The 15418-nt window shown below is 35.9% G+C and overlaps 3 protein-coding genes across 4 annotated transcripts; 1 reads left to right on the top strand and 2 right to left on the bottom strand.

Annotated features, from left to right (window-relative positions):
* Positions 1-3: 3 nt before the first annotated feature.
* Positions 4-1955, bottom strand: LOC105971026 (sodium transporter HKT1). Its single transcript, XM_088823988.1, has 3 exons — positions 852-1955; positions 444-692; positions 4-359 (listed from the first exon to the last, which is right to left on the bottom strand). The coding sequence occupies exons 1-3, from the start codon at positions 1886-1888 to the stop codon at positions 149-151; spliced, it is 1497 nt and encodes a 498-aa protein (XP_088680114.1). The 5' UTR covers positions 1889-1955; the 3' UTR covers positions 4-148.
* A 2654-nt stretch (positions 1956-4609) lies between these two features.
* DOT2 (SART-1 family) lies at positions 4610-11899 on the top strand. 2 transcript variants are annotated; one of them, XM_012995741.2, is made up of 13 exons: positions 4610-4853; positions 5481-6460; positions 7548-7686; positions 7797-7851; positions 8244-8357; positions 8479-8575; positions 8660-8726; positions 8819-8878; positions 8968-9583; positions 10327-10688; positions 11109-11329; positions 11422-11506; positions 11593-11899. In XM_012995741.2, exons 2-13 carry the CDS (start codon positions 5523-5525, stop codon positions 11671-11673), a joined length of 2835 nt encoding a protein of 944 aa, XP_012851195.2. In that variant the 5' UTR covers positions 4610-4853; positions 5481-5522; the 3' UTR covers positions 11674-11899. The 2 variants fall into 2 exon arrangements, with proteins under 2 accessions (XP_012851195.2, XP_088681107.1); XM_088824981.1 differs by having other exon boundaries at positions 4793-4853; positions 5474-6460.
* Positions 11900-11940: 41 nt separating this feature from the next.
* On the bottom strand, positions 11941-15418 carry GALAK (galacturonic acid kinase). Its single transcript, XM_088824982.1, has 14 exons — positions 15258-15418; positions 14620-14733; positions 14394-14465; positions 14098-14141; positions 13870-14002; positions 13684-13749; positions 13495-13574; positions 13300-13399; positions 13047-13222; positions 12912-12952; positions 12798-12826; positions 12606-12675; positions 12455-12544; positions 11941-12332 (listed from the first exon to the last, which is right to left on the bottom strand). The coding sequence occupies exons 1-14, from the start codon at positions 15288-15290 to the stop codon at positions 12088-12090; spliced, it is 1293 nt and encodes a 430-aa protein (XP_088681108.1). The 5' UTR covers positions 15291-15418; the 3' UTR covers positions 11941-12087.

Below are 15418 nucleotides of genomic sequence, written 5' to 3'. Positions count from 1 at the left end.
TTGTTTAGGTAATTACAATCGCCCTCGTGTGACAATTATTTTTCCTTTTAATTTGAATGGAAATTTTACATGGACATACATCAAGATCCAGTTCAAAAGCCACACACAAAAACACACTAAGTTATACATACATTGTATGCATATAATGCTATGCAAGAATCCAAGCTCTACCACCTCTCATGTTGAACTTCTTCAACCTTCCGATGAACATAACAACGATAAGTACGAATTTGCCCTCGTCACTCCATCTTCCTGCAAAACCATACCATGCATTCTTACACACAGCAGCACCACCACCACTATAATGCATTTGCTTTTCGCAACTGTACCCAACCGAGAATCCCACATTCCCATATGCACTGAGACAAACAAATTAAATTAAATTAAAATATTCGATTCAATATGAATTAAGTCGTTGATTTGTTTCGTGTAGGGACTCTCACCTGATGACCTCGACGACAATGTTGAGCACGTTGAAGTTGATGGGGTCGGTTTTCATGTTTCGTCGCTCTGTGATGCAAATGAGTATGACGAATATCGAGAGATATGTGAGTTGTGAGAATACTATGTTTTCCCACTTGTAATAAACCTTGTTTCTTGATGTTAATGTAGTATTAATGTCCTTTGTAATATTTTCACCAGCAACTTGATGCTCATTAATTGGTAGATATGATGTATATGGTGGCAGGTACCTGCAACAAAATTCTAACATGAGAGAGAGAGAGAGAGAGAGAGAGAGAGAGAGAGAGAGAGAGAGAGAGAGAGAGAGAGAGAGAGAGAGAGAGAGAGAGAGAGAGAGAGAGAGAGAGAGAGAGAGAGAGAGAGAGAGAGAGAGAGAGAGAGAGACTCACATCATGATGACAAACAACACCAAGACCGCCGGAGAAACAGCCCCGAGATCGAAAACCGACTCACCGGCATGCCTCGAATTCACCACTTGAAATAAACACCCCACAATCCTCTCGTAATAATTGCTAACCCCGAAAAAATTATTATTCCACTCCAACGAAGAGAAGACGATCATCTGAACAACCACAAACCCTAAAACAGTGATTCCCAGGTAAACCGATTCCAATCCGGGCATCAGATGCCCGTATCCCAATTCCCTGGAATTCTCCAACACGTACCTCAATTCGGCTCTCTTCGTCACTTTCTCCGTAAACCAAATTAATAAACGCAAACAAACCGGGTACAACGTGTTCCCCATGAAGACAAGCGGGATTAGACTAAGCAGAAGCCCCGAGTTCTTCTTGAACACAATCATATTTTCGTTGGTCGGCACAAAGCCACAATTCGCAAACGTGGAAACTGCGGTGAACACGGAGAATATTCCCATGCCGATGCCTTTTCTCTCGAGCACTCTTCTCGCACTCGGAACGAGGCTCAAGTAAACAACAATCGAAGCGGACCCCACTGCATGAACCGCGACTAGATACCACGTAACCAAAGAGGCTAAAATGTCGATGCAATATTTACGTTTCGTATTAACGTCGCTATTTGAATGATCAAATTCGGTGATCATTTGACTCGATCGAATTTGATTATTATTTAGTTTGGCCTTCGTTAAACGAAGATGGAGCATAGAGGTGAAAACTTCTCCGCCGAGAAGCATGAGGACGGTCAAGATGACGAGATGCGTGGTCGACAAAACCTCCATTTCGAGTGTGGACATGCTGGAAACTGTTACTGCCGACGCGGAAGTGAAGAAAAGATCGATTTTTCGAGCTGGGTTCGAAGAAGTTGACTTTAGAGCCAAGAAACCGACGGAAGAGAGTGTGACGAAGTAGCCGAGTTCGAACAAGAATGGATTTAGTCGAAAGAGGAGAAAATGTAGGAAGTATGAGGGTGTGTGTTTCCATTTTTTGATAACTTCATCAAAGTTCTTCATCTTTTTTTTTTCACTAGTGTGTGTGTGTGTGATTTGTGACAAATATTAACGTGGGGAGAGTGAAATTTATATAGACAAAAAATTAAGGTTGATGATGAACTCATATGTAGTTGCTGTGCATGCATGGGGTCCCCTTCTTTCCATAATAATGAGCACTTTCACTAATTATAAAGTAATTAGGGTTTAATTCCACTTTTGACCTCAAATTATGTAGCTTTTGCACTTTGCACCTTCTTAGAAATTTATAACATTTTGCACACTCAAAACAATATATAACGAATTATCCATAGAATCATCGTGCACTCCGAATATACATTTTTTATATATATGTATTTTTTTTTATTTCGATATATATATATATATATATATATATATATATATATATATATATATATATATGGACATTTTTATCTTTTCAGTATAGCAATATTTATCTCAGGAGGTGTGAAATTATTTTTCTTTCTATATCCATCCATTGTTTAACCTAAAAAATACAATATTAATAGAATAAATCCACTAACGAGCAATGAAGATTAAAGAGTAAAAAAATGTACGTGTGAATGTTTGAGCGCACATATACATAATACAATATTAGTATAATTTTGCTAGTCTCTCGATTGTATTAGTTTATAAAGGTTTAATTGTACGTAGATCTCTTTAGAATTATATATATTTTTTATGGACATGCATATGAATATTTTTGAAATGCTTTCGTATATATGAGTGTGTTGAGGAATAACGGTAAGTATATATATGGGAAATTAGATGATACATATGATTATTTACACCAAGAGTCTGTAAAGCGAACACATAATTTCTCAAGTTATTAACTGCATTCACGGTTATCTAGCCCCGACGTAAATAAGCTGGTGCAGCATCTAACTCCTATAAGTAAATTTATGACACGAATAATTAGGTTGATGAATGAACTCATAGTTGTGTAGTACGATGAGTGATATATATTGCTAAGCCCTACGGCCCCTACCTACTTCCATTATTTAGAATAATAACATTTCTCGATCTATATATAGCACAAGGTGCCAAATATTTGAATTTTCTATTTCTTTCCATTCTTTTAACCTAGATGATACATAATTAACTAAGTCATTACCGATTATTAATTAAGTCATTACAAATTTATCATGGAAAAATATCACATATTCTATAGTTTTTCTATATTTATTTAATTCGCTTAATTATTATGCGCAAGAATGTGAAAATTGTTCATCCCCACTTATCCATATATCATTTAAATCAATATTATCTTTTTTTGGATATATATCTTAATATAATAGCATGCAATACAAAATAGACACGTACACCAATCATATTATTATTAATTATCAAGGGTTGCCACAAACCTTCAAGTGGGAAAACAAACAAATATAAATAAATTCAATTAAAATGTTCCCTCATGGTTGGATTTTGACGATTCATTTTGCACTACAAACAGTAATTATATTTAGGGTATAAATTACAATCGTTCCTCTATAGTAAGGTCTATTTATGATTTCACCCCTGAATTTTGTAGATTTTTTATATTAACACCCTTTTGTGGGGTGAATGTAATAAATTAACTAACTACAGGGAGCTATATGTAATTTATTGAAAGTAAAAGATTTTTTTTTTGTAATTGCACTTTACCTCAAGGAGGTAGTTGTATTTTAACTTATATTATTTATATATGCACTTAGATAATTAGGAAAATTAGCTGAAAGCCCCTAGAAAATATTCTCTACAGTATAAGGAGAGACAAATTTTGCAAATTTGATAAAAGTCCTTGTGCCCTTTAGATCTGGAGTCTCTCTAACCGAATTGCTTAGGAAAACTAATAATACCCGTGATAGTAATTTGCACAACTAAATAATATTAATAAACAACAATTTAATTAAAATAAAACAACCCTATAGTAATAATATTTATTAGCCAAAGTCAAATAAAAGCAATATCAATTATTCCATTTATAATCTTGTGGTTATTTTATGACAAAATTTGCACTACATGTGGATGTTATAAACTCATCATCAAATGCCAATAGCAAAAAAAGTTAATTATGACTTTAATTAACAATAGGCCTCTCCATGATGCATATTAATATTAATAAAATATCATATCATGATTAATAAAATATAATATCACAAGTCACATCAAATCCTTATCCTTAAATAAACAAATTTTGGAATGTACTAATAGCCATATGTTGGAATGTACTAATAATCTATCTATCTATTCATGTAATAGTGTCTCCCCATTTAAGACATGCAATGATTGATTATTGATTATTAGTTGAGCTTAATTAATTAAGGTTAATCGTGCAAGTCAATTAGTACTATTTATATTTGTTAGGTTAATGTACTTATCATTATATCTAGCATGTTGATTTTTCCTTTTTTAATTGAAAAATGTGTGCACGAGATAAATCCCGCTTTTAATCGATAGGTGTAAAATGTAAAATGTATCGGCAAAAATGGTCGACTTAGAATCATTACAAGTAATTAGTTAGAACCCGTTTGGCTAAACTTATTTTAAACTAATAAGTTCTTACATCTGATAAGCTGTTTTAAGATCTAGTTGATATGCTTTTACGTCGTATTTTTAGAATTAATATTTTACTTGTTTGAATAATGAACTTATAAGCTACTTTTACTCAATAAAAACATAGGGTAAAAGTATTTTAAAAAAAAAAGAAAAACTTATTTGCTATTCAACAACTTATTTTTTGAATTTTGAAGATAATATATTTCTTTACTCAAAAAAAAAAAAAGATAATATATTTCTTCAAGGCCCGTAATATGGGCCCATAAATATTCATAGTAGAAAGCCCATAAAGAAGGCCCAATAGTTTCGGTACTCGGCCCGGTTTTATATCGGGCAGTTTATAATTCCTCCACCGGTGATTCGATTGTTCATATTTCTTCTTCGTTTTCTCCTTTTTGCGCTCGAAATTTCTCAGTCTGATTTGAAGGTGAGTTTTCCGATTTTTTTGTTCAAATTGATTGACGAAGAACATATATTGAGCGTGCTACTATTTTCTGATGAATTATCTGAAGCTTCTTATGATAATATTTTGTTTTATTGGAACCCTAATTCTGTAGCTTGCTATCTTCGTCCACGATGAATTTGATTTTAAGGAAATTGAAGTGTAGCCGGTGAATTAAAATCATTGCCGTGTGGCTATGGTGTTAGGGGTAGTTGGAAGTTTTCGTTCCTATAGATTTGGATGTGTTGTATTTATCTTCTGTACAATCATTGGTGAAAATTCAAAGAATTAAATATTTACGTGCGGCGATCATCGGAGGAAAACCTGGGGTTTGGGATGTTTGAATTTTTGTTCTAGTATCTAGTTCACTGATGAAAATCATTGTTTAAATCATACTTGAACGTTTGAAGAGCTTGTGGATTATACCAATTTAGGGAACTCATAGCTAACCTTTCCTTCATTTGTTGGTGCGATTATACTTTTCAATTCTAATAAAATAAGAACACTGTTTACTGATATCAATTGCGCATTTTTTTTTAATTGGCGTTGTTGTGAGTCTAATCTAACTTCATTTATTTTTGTTTACTTCAATGATATATTTGGAGAATACAGGTATTAGATACCCAAATCAACCGTTTCTTAATCTTGTTGGCAATGGGATCAGATAATGCTGAACCTTCACGTGGGAGAAGTGTTGAGAAACGGAACCAAGATGACTCGCCTACGAGGGAGAGGTGGAGTGGAGAGTATGATGATGCGGAAAAAAATGGCTCTGACGAGGTATTAGTTGCTGGGAAGCATCGTAGCAAAGATAAGAGTAAAAGCAGTGGGCGGAGAGAGGAGAAAGAGCACAGAAGTAGAGATCGCGAAAGGTCAAAGGCATTTGACAGTGTGAAGGAACGGGAGAAAGAGAACAAAGATTCTGAGAAAGATCGTTCGTCAAATAGAGATAGGAGGAAGGAGGACAGGGATGAGAAAGAAAAGGATAGGGTCCGGGAGAAGGATTCTGATCGTGAGAAGCATAGGGAAAAAGAGAGAGATAAAGAAAGAAAGGATCGGGTAAAGGAGAATGAGAAGGAACGGGAGAGGGTGAAAGAGACGGAAAGAGATGGTGAGAGAGGGCGAGATAAAGAGAGGGGAATAGAGAAGAGCAGAGAAAAGGATAAAGACAAGGAGAGGGAAAGGGATAGAGCTAAAGATAAGGAGCGAGAAGATCACAGAGATAGGGACAGGGACAGGGAAAGGGAAAATGGTAAGCATAGAGGTAAGAATACAGATGAGAGAGAGAAGGGGAAGGAGAAAAATAGAGAGAAAGAAAAGCAAGGAGATCAAGAAAAGGAACGGGCAAGGGACAGAGATAGAAGTAGTCGTAAACAGAAGGATGAGAGTTATGACATGGTCAAGGATACGGAGAAGGATGGTCACTTAAGATTGGAGAATGATTATTCTCGTGATAATCAGTCTAATAAGGTGCGAGTAGATAACTCTGATGGTGAGAACGACTCCAAAATTCTCAAGCAGCAAGATAGGGCTGAAAAGTCAGTTGACGGAAATAGCCAATCAGCATCTGATTTAGGGGAGCGCATTTCTAAGTAAGTTAATTTTTACTGCTTGACTCTCACAATCTTCCACACATTCTTGTTTATCTTATATGAAAATATGTTACATGTTTATTCCTAATTGTTCTCTGCATGTTTTAGGGTTGGAATTTTTGCTACTCTTGATGCACATGCCTTAAAAGAAACAATAAACTCTGTGCCTACTTTTCCCATGCTGCAAAAGTTTTCTTAATATTCTTTGTTCATCTTAATTTATGATAGTGCAAAGTAGCAATATTTGGATAAATTAAGTGATGAAATGTGGGAAAGAAAGACGACTGGAAAGAGTAGGAGAACTAAGAGCCGTATGTAGAGAAGTGGTTTAATGTGATAAAGAAGTAGGAGGTGATATAAACTCGTAAGCTAAAGTTAGTTTGTCAGAAAAATAGAGAGGACACAGTTGCTTTAGTGACTAAAAAGGTCTCGAACACCAAAAATGTTTTAAATGAAGGAATTGGGATATGGATGGATTATAATGAAATAAAACACTGTCAAGAGGGAATACCTTGTTAGTTGGACTAGGCGAAAGAATCGATTTAATACATTTCCTATGTACCCACAGGTACTATAGTGGATGTAATATGTTGTCACTAGAAAATTCCACTACTTTTGGTTTTGGATTTTTCAAATCATTTGCCCAGGGGTTACAGTAGAAGTAGAAGTGATGTAGATTATTCAAATGCGGATATCGATTTTCTATTAGAAAATGCTGCTGAATTAAGTTTTGACTGAATTATCTCGCCTGATCGAATATTTTTACATATAATGTTTGAACCTTTATTTGTTAATTGATTGGATCACCTTTTATCTGCTATGTTGCAAACTGAGTACATGTAATTGTAAGAATGACTTGTACCTTCTCTTATTCAAATGAAGCACACCATGTCTTTAGGCTACAGTACTGGGATCTAGAACCGTACTAGTGTACCTACAAAAAGCTCGAAATTAACTTCTTTTTTTGACTGGTGATGTAACAATAACGCTTTGTTTTTTACTTGTGGAGGGTGTCACAGTGGTTTATGTTAATCTTGAAGAAATAGTAAAAACTAATAGAATTTTTGGATGTTTACTCTGATCTCAGAATGAGACAAGAAAGGTTGGTGAAATCCTCTGAAGGTGCTTCTGAGGTTTTAGCTTGGGTAAACAGGAGCAGAAAGCTTGAAGATAAAAGGACTGAAAAGGAGAAAGCATTGCAGCTTTCTAAAGTTTTTGAGGAGCAGGTTACTTAAAATTAATGTTCACTTAATGAAGGATGTGAAGTGATTCTTTCTTTTTATTGTACAATGAACGACAAATAGAAAATTCTAACATATTACTTTGCATGTTTCAGGACAACATGAACGATGGAGACAGTGATGACGAGGCAGCAACTCAAGCCGTAACAGGTATGTCGATTTGAGATTATTTGCCGTTACATATTACAGAACATATATATAGTAACTCATGCACGCAGACTAATGATCATATTTCACCAGAGTTTTCTCAACATGTCAAGTCACTCTTTTCATGCACTATGAACATTCCTTACATACATATTAATTGAGGTCATATTACAAAATGTAGTTCTGTTCCTAGTGATGAATGTTCCAGAACTAGCTGACTAGCTTCTCCACTTAAAATGTAAAAAATCAGAAACTCAGAAATCCTTTTCTTTTCTGTGAGTTCAATTCCTGTATTACATAACTGTGGGTGCTGAAAGATCGACTTGGAAACACTTCTACATCTACCGTAATCATCAACGTGCTCTGACATTTTGTCTTTTGCCATCTGATGGCAGAAAGTTTAGGGGGGGTCAAAGTTCTTCATGGGCTTGAAAAAGTTCTTGAAGGCGGAGCTATCGTTTTGACGCTCAAAGATCAAAGCATACTTGCTGATGGGGATGTTAATCAAGGTAAAGTATCCAGTACTCATGTCTTTTTTAGCCCTTGTAATATCTTCTCCAGTGCTTTTCATCCTTTGAGGTATTTTCTGGACTCAGATTTCCTAAGGTGACGTTAAATTGTATATACCAGAGGTCGATATGCTTGAAAATGTGGAGATTGGAGAGCAGAAGCGAAGAAATGAAGCTTATGGGGCTGCAAAGAAGAAAACCGGTGTTTATGTCGACAAGTAAGATTAACCAAACGTTGGCCTTAATTACATCATATGATATATGTATGGCTCATTCTCCCTTTTTTGTTTTGTTACAACTAGGTTTAGTGATGAACCTGGTACTGAAAAAAAGATGCTTCCACAATATGATGATCCAGTTGCTGACGAGGTTGAATTTTTATCTGGATATTATTTATTTAATTGTATATGTGTGCGATGTTGGCAACTTAGCAGCATTAACATTCTTGATTTTCATGATAGGGTTTAACTCTTGATTCAACTGGACGTTTCACTGGTGAAGCTGAAAGAAAATTGGAAGAGGTAATTTTTTGATCTATGTATATGATAACTAGTTCCTGCATAAAAAGCGGAATTATATTGGATAACATAGATTTGTAACTTAATGGCAGCTTAGGAAAAGAATTCAGGGAGTACCAGCAAGCACGTATGGTGAAGATCTCAATTCAACTTTGAAGATATCAACAGATTATTATACTCAAGAAGAAATGACAAAGTTTAAAAAGCCAAAGAAAAAGAAGTCTTTGAGGAAGAGGGAGAAGCTGGACATAGATGCCCTTGAAGCAGAGGCTGTAACAGCTGGATTGGGTGCTGGGGATCTTGGTTCACGAAATGATGGGAGAAAGCAAAATCTTAAGAAGGAACAAGAGAGGGTTGATGCTGAGATGAGAAGCAATGCCTTCCAGTCAGCATATGCTAAAGCAGAAGAGGCATCTAAAGCACTTCGGCCTGGGAAAGTAAATATCATGCGCACAGAAGATGACGACACTGTTTTTGGTGATGATGATGATGAGCTCCGGAAATCCTTGGAGAGGGCAAGAAAAATAGCCTTCAAAAAACAAGATGAGAAAGAAAAACCGGGCCCTCAGATGATAACCCTTCTTGCTTCTTCCACTGCCAATGATTCAACTGCTGAAAATCCGAATTTGAGTTCTGTAGATCAATCAGAGAACAAGGTTGTCTTCACGGAGATGGAAGAATTTGTCTGGGGTCTGCAGCTTGATGAAGGTACCAATTTTTTTTGAAGTCCTGCAACCTTGTTTGTCTATTTCTGTTTATGTTTTTCGTTGCGTTGGGTGGAAATTTTTGTATGCTCTTGGAGATAAAAATAGGAAAAAAAAATACCATAGGGAAGAGGCGAAAGTGTTGGATTGATTCGAATGGCTGTGTAGGGAAACATGCTTTTTATTTTTTTTTCCGAATACTTGCTGCCTGAGGCATTATCAGTTGAAAAAATAGATTTAGTGGTTTCCGTGAAGTATTGTATTGTGAGAGAGAGATGTCTACTGGTGGTAACTAATCATCTGTATCATAACTTGAGTTGCATAAATCTCGAATAGGTCAAAGGAAAAAAAATAGTTTGCTTTTATTGAGTGTTCAGTATCTCCTTGTGCTTCTCTCGTTGAAAATCGTATTTGGTCAGTCTAACCAAGTCACTGGTTGTGATGTACTATGCATAATTGACATTTTCAGTTCCTGCTGCATTTTATCTGTTAAACAGAGAAGTCGGTGGTATCTATCCCATGATTTCCTTGTATTTTGTTATGTTTCTTTGATTATGGCATTTGGTTATCCTTCTGCCTGTTGCAGCAGAGTCTATGGTATATCCAGTTCCATAGACCCGTGGAATTTTTTATAGCTATGATAATTTTGACTTAACTATCTGAGTCTTGCAATACTTTCTGCTAAATTATGCTTAATCACACTGTATTTCTAATTCCTGTGATTCTGATTGTTTTTGTACTTCTCAGAGGAGAAAAATCCTGAGAATGAAGGTGTTTTCATGGAGGAAGATTTGGCACCAAGCACATCTGATCATGAAATGACGGAAGTAGATGGTGGCTGGTCGGAGGTAAAAGAAGCAGTGGAAGAAGTGGCTCCTCTGAAGGAGGAAGAAGAGGAAGTTGTTCCAGATGAGACAATTCATGAAACTTCTGTTGGAAAGGGTCTAGCTAATGCTCTCAAACTACTGAAAGATCGTGGCTCACTCAAGGAAACCACTGAATGGGGTGGTCGAAACATGGATAAGAAAAAAAGCAAACTTGTTGGCATTAACGACAATGATGGAGGAAAGGAAATACGAATTGAGAGGACAGATGAGTTTGGAAGAATTGTAAGTTGCCTTAACCTTAGTTTCATATGTTTCTCACTTGTTATTTCACTACTTCCGTCATTATCCTGATCGATTCTTAGTTTCAAAATATTTTCAGCTTCAAGTAATGTTTTTGTGTGAGATGATTTGGTTAGTGCGATATAACTGGTAATAAAAATATCAAGGAATAAATGATCTTGTTAGATTGGGCCTAGTATATGATCTTGTCTGTTTTGGGAGTCCTAGTTCCGTTAAGTTGAACCTCGAACTAGTTGATTTGTGAAAGGCAGGTGAACGATATGTTTTACAGTCAACATCACGATAATAGAAAAAAAATGTATTTTTATCATGTAGTTTAAGGTTAATATCAACTATGAAATATGAATCTGTTAGTCGCATCACCTAGCGAAAATAAATATAATTTTGTTTCATGTGCAACAGTTGACACCAAAGGAATCCTTCCGGCTGCTTTCACACAAGTTCCACGGGAAGGGACCTGGAAAAATGAAACAAGAGAAGCGCATGCGGCAGTATCAGGAGGAGTTGAAGGTGAAGCAGATGAAAAACTCAGATACACCATCATCTTCAGTTTCGAGAATGAAGGAAGCTCAAGAGAAACTACAAACACCGTACCTTGTTTTAAGTGGGAATGTCAAACCAGGGTATATTATGTGTTACTTTCCTTTTTCACTTCGTTTAAAAATCCGTCTTCCTTGGGTGCGTTAATTTGGTTTGTTGTATTGTGTCTTTGCAGGCAAACTAGTGATCCGAGAAGTGGGTTTGCTACCGTAGAGAAGAGTCTTACTGGAGGATTGACTCCCATGCTTGGTGATAAAAAGGTTAGTCTCTGTCTTATTACATGCCACCACCCAACAAATTTATGTGTGGTTATATTCGACATTTGCTTACTGATTTTGTATTTCAGGTTGAGCACTTCCTAAATATCAAGCGCATGCCCGACCCTGGGGAAAGTGGTGCTTCTTCTTCAAAGAAGCCGAAAACTTGAGAATGAGGGCATTTTCGTATATGTTGGTGTATCGCATAAATCAGAATGGCATCATATAGATTCTGTTGCCTGCTTTTCTTTTCTTTTCTTTTCTTTTCTGGGGCAGAGTAATATTTTCTTTTTATTTCTTTTTCATTTTACCTAACAACAATTTGTACTTCGTAAATTGGATTAGCATGTTCTAATGATGCTCTTATCTTTGTTTATTAAGAAATATTGTGTATTAGACCCTTCTAATCTACCATAAACATAGTGTAAAACAAGCTATTATGATTAGTTAAATACTTTATTATATATATTTGCTTGTTGGAGGATTAAATGTATATTGGACCTCCATAAATACAACAATATGAGTAGAATGAATGAATCGAACAGTGATATTGTTACTCTACGAAATGAGATTTCAAGAAGCATTCAAATAATACGAGCACAATCGCCAGCATCGCATATCAGGACCATATTGTCTGGATCGATTTGGCTTGCTAATTCGGGTTGGATCTTAGAATATTCCTTGTTGATGTATGAGCTGGCATCTAAAGCACAGTCAGCATCCACAAAGGCAATGCAGCATCCACGGAATCCAGCACCACTGAAACGGGCCCCGTAAACACCTGGCGCCCTCACAATTATCTCGTACAGTTGGATAAGTGGCTCGCAACCTGTTATTACATAGCACAACACCATAATTATATATATATGTCTGTCATGTGTGTGTGTGTGTGTGTGTGTGTGTGTGTCATAATATGGTTTTTTTAACAATTTAAATTAATTGATATCTTACCACTCTCATAATTCTGGATAGAACTCAAACCAGACGCCGAAATAAGCTTTCCGAAATCCTCGAGATTTCCAGTAGCCCAAGCCTCGAGCCCTGCAATTTAACCCGATAACTCAGTACAAAATTCATGAATTAATCACTGCAATAATCATACCTTTTAAAACTCGTTTATTCTCCGAGAAATAGTGCTCTGCTCTTCTCGCAAGATTGGGGTCTAATTTGCACTGCAATGATTTTTTTTCTTAAAACATTAATTAACCTTAAAAAGCCAAATCATCGAAAATGAAGAAATAAACATTGCATTAAATCCAAATATCACTTCAAAAAGGAAACACAAGTAACGAACCTTGTGCTCCTCATACGCTTCCGGTTCAACTGCAGTAAAATTAACGGATTTTCAAAAACCGTAACGATTATTCAACGAATATACAAATGAATTAAGAAAAACATTTTCAAATACCATTCGATAGGATAGGCTCTAGCCCTTCATTCCCAGAAGCCCTGTAAGCAGCAGATATGATAAAATAATAAAAATAATAAAAATAATAAGAAACACCGAATTGCACCAAAGGGCGATTCCGGAACAAAATCTTACTTGAGGAGAATTCTTGCAGCCTCTCGACATTCTGAAACTCGGGAATTGTATCCAGGATTTGTAATCAAAGCCTGCTTCAATCCCGAAAATGCCAGTAGTATCTTGAATCGTTTATCCGTCTCTTTGTTATGTATTCCACTCGACTTTGGACATTGTACAAGTTTGTGTTCTTTCGTCTGCACAAGATTACATACGCTAAAAAAAAAAAAAAAACGATTTTGCATTTTCCGAAAATCCGGTTAGAAATACTTACCTTGCAGTTCATACGAGTTAAACAGCCGTAGCTCGAGAGCAAAATGGCAGATTGATCCAATATCCCGTTTTTCAGACCTAAATACTCGTTTTCAATTAACCTGCATGTTATAGAATAAGGGTGATCGAAATACGAACGAGTTCTACGGGAGGAAAAAAGTGGCAATTGTGTTATTCAAGCATAAGAAAAGCCTACCTATCGTACTCGATATTCTCAGTGGGAGATATCGTAAGCTTATTCGCACTTTCAAAAGCAAGCAAATAAGCCACCCCAACCTGTCAAATAACGAGACTTCAATAAGATAATCTTAATTTACGCAACCAAACGAGGCCTAAGCAGAAAAAAAAAAAAAAAAAAAACTTGTACTGAGAGTAGCATACTTACAGCTGCCGAAGAGCTAAGTCCCGAACTGTCGAGCCCTTCAGCACCCGAGATAAATCCGATAATGCCCTGCAAAACCGAGTTACGGAAATCGAAGGAAAAAAAATATATATCTTTTCGACTTTCGAATAAAATTGTGTTGGCATACAAAAGTGTCGTCAATTAATTAAAGAGAGACGAGATAAAGACCTGGTTTAGGTTGTTTCCTTTCTTTCGTAATGCGTAAAGTGCTCCTCTCGCGTAATTTCCCCACCTACATTCCTCCACTGAACTGGAATATTCCTTGGAATCATTTATTTTCGGCAGTTGTTCTTCATCTACTCTATGAAGCCAAAATGCAAGCAAACAAAAAAATTATAGATAAATAAAACATAAAAAAAAAATATTAGTGATTGTCGAATATTTATCAAAATTCACCTGAACCTAACTTCTCCCTCGAACTGTCCTGATTGTATTATAACCTACAAAAATAAATTTTTAAATTTTTATATTTATTTTTTATTCAACCCCTTAAAACGCATACGATCGACGTTCCTCGTCAATCATTAGGCACGGAAATGAGACATAAAATCATTAAACTAATTGTTCTACCGAGTACGTTAAGATGAATTCAAAATCATTCGACTTGAAAAAAGAAATTCCTATATAAGTTAAGTTTCATCATATATGAAATGAAGAATTCAAGAAATGCTAAACGATATATATATACTTACCTGAGAATCATAGGATGGAACGAAACCGAGAAGTATACCCTTATTGATCGTCATAGCCGAAACGATTCCACCCTGTCACATTCAATTCGGTTCTTACTTTGAAACTACAAGGAAACATACTAGCTCAAATATCAAACAAACAACGAACATTCGTAACATTCACTATTACTCACAGATATAACGTAACATAACATAATCGCCCAAGATTTGACTGAAAAAACCGCACCTGATGGTCGATATGTGCTCCTAGTGGACAAATCCTATACGGGGATGCAACAATTTTCACCTCCTCGGAATTTCTTCCACACATTTCGGCAACTTTTTTCCGGATCACATTTATCTGCAATAGTAACATATTTGTAATATTTATGCACATTGTATCCCATTATTCTACTAAAACGCGACATATATGTGGTTACATAACCCACTGCTCAATAGAGACCAAAAGACAATGAACACAACAACAACAACAACAACAAAAGGGGAAAAACACGATCAGTGGCGGAGCCAGTTTAGAGCTAGGGGGCCCACCCCCATATAGATATATAAATTTTTTTTTGTGTATAGTAGCATTAACGGGCCCCGCTAGAAAAATTGTAATGCATTCGGGCACCGGACATAAAATCCTGGCTCCACCACTGTATGCGATTTTCTAGAACTAGTTGGTATACTAGTCTGAATAGAGTTTGAGTAACTGCATGCAAAATAACACACACTTCCCCCATCTAAAGAAAAAAGCTACGAAAAAAGCAATTAAATCGAGGTAAAAAAAGAAAATCAAGAATTCAGATAATTATTGCATTCCAAATCCAACCATTGTATGATAAAACGTCACCGTAGAAGGAACACTAAATCAAGAACTACCTCTGATTCAGAAGGCCAACACATTGCACCCATCCTCCCCAAAATTGGATCAATTTTCCAAATCGAGCGACTTTTCTTCAAACTGGCCAATTGGGCTTCTCTCTTATACACGTGTGTGTATATATATATATATATATATATATATATTTGTGTGTGTGTGT

Source organism: Erythranthe guttata, chromosome 10 (assembly GCF_056151865.1).
Source record: "Erythranthe guttata isolate IM_541 chromosome 10, IM_541, whole genome shotgun sequence".
Lineage (NCBI taxonomy): Eukaryota > Viridiplantae > Streptophyta > Magnoliopsida > Lamiales > Phrymaceae > Erythranthe > Erythranthe guttata.
Note: the sequence above shows the minus strand (reverse complement) of the source record. Positions and strands in the feature narration are given on the sequence as shown.

What these genes read in the sequence shown, in the direction of transcription:
- LOC105971026 (XM_088823988.1), bottom strand. Translation starts at nt 1,888, where the DNA reads ATGAAGAACTTTGATGAAGTTATCAAAAAATGGAAACACACACCCTCA. An exon ending in GTGTTGTTTGTCATCATGAT is followed by an intron (nt 693 to 851) that starts GTGAGTCTCTCT and finishes ATTTTGTTGCAG; the next exon opens with GTACCTGCCACCATATACAT. An exon ending in ATTGTCGTCGAGGTCATCAG is followed by an intron (nt 360 to 443) that starts GTGAGAGTCCCT and finishes TGTTTGTCTCAG; the next exon opens with TGCATATGGGAATGTGGGAT.
- DOT2 (XM_012995741.2), top strand. Translation starts at nt 5,523, where the DNA reads ATGGGATCAGATAATGCTGAACCTTCACGTGGGAGAAGTGTTGAGAAA. An exon ending in CTAAAGTTTTTGAGGAGCAG is followed by an intron (nt 7,687 to 7,796) that starts GTTACTTAAAAT and finishes TGCATGTTTCAG; the next exon opens with GACAACATGAACGATGGAGA. An exon ending in ACCGGTGTTTATGTCGACAA is followed by an intron (nt 8,576 to 8,659) that starts GTAAGATTAACC and finishes TGTTACAACTAG; the next exon opens with GTTTAGTGATGAACCTGGTA.
- GALAK (XM_088824982.1), bottom strand. Translation starts at nt 15,290, where the DNA reads ATGGGTGCAATGTGTTGGCCTTCTGAATCAGAG. An exon ending in GTTGGCCTTCTGAATCAGAG is followed by an intron (nt 14,734 to 15,257) that starts GTAGTTCTTGAT and finishes TTACTATTGCAG; the next exon opens with ATAAATGTGATCCGGAAAAA. An exon ending in TATCCAGAATTATGAGAGTG is followed by an intron (nt 12,333 to 12,454) that starts GTAAGATATCAA and finishes ATGTAATAACAG; the next exon opens with GTTGCGAGCCACTTATCCAA.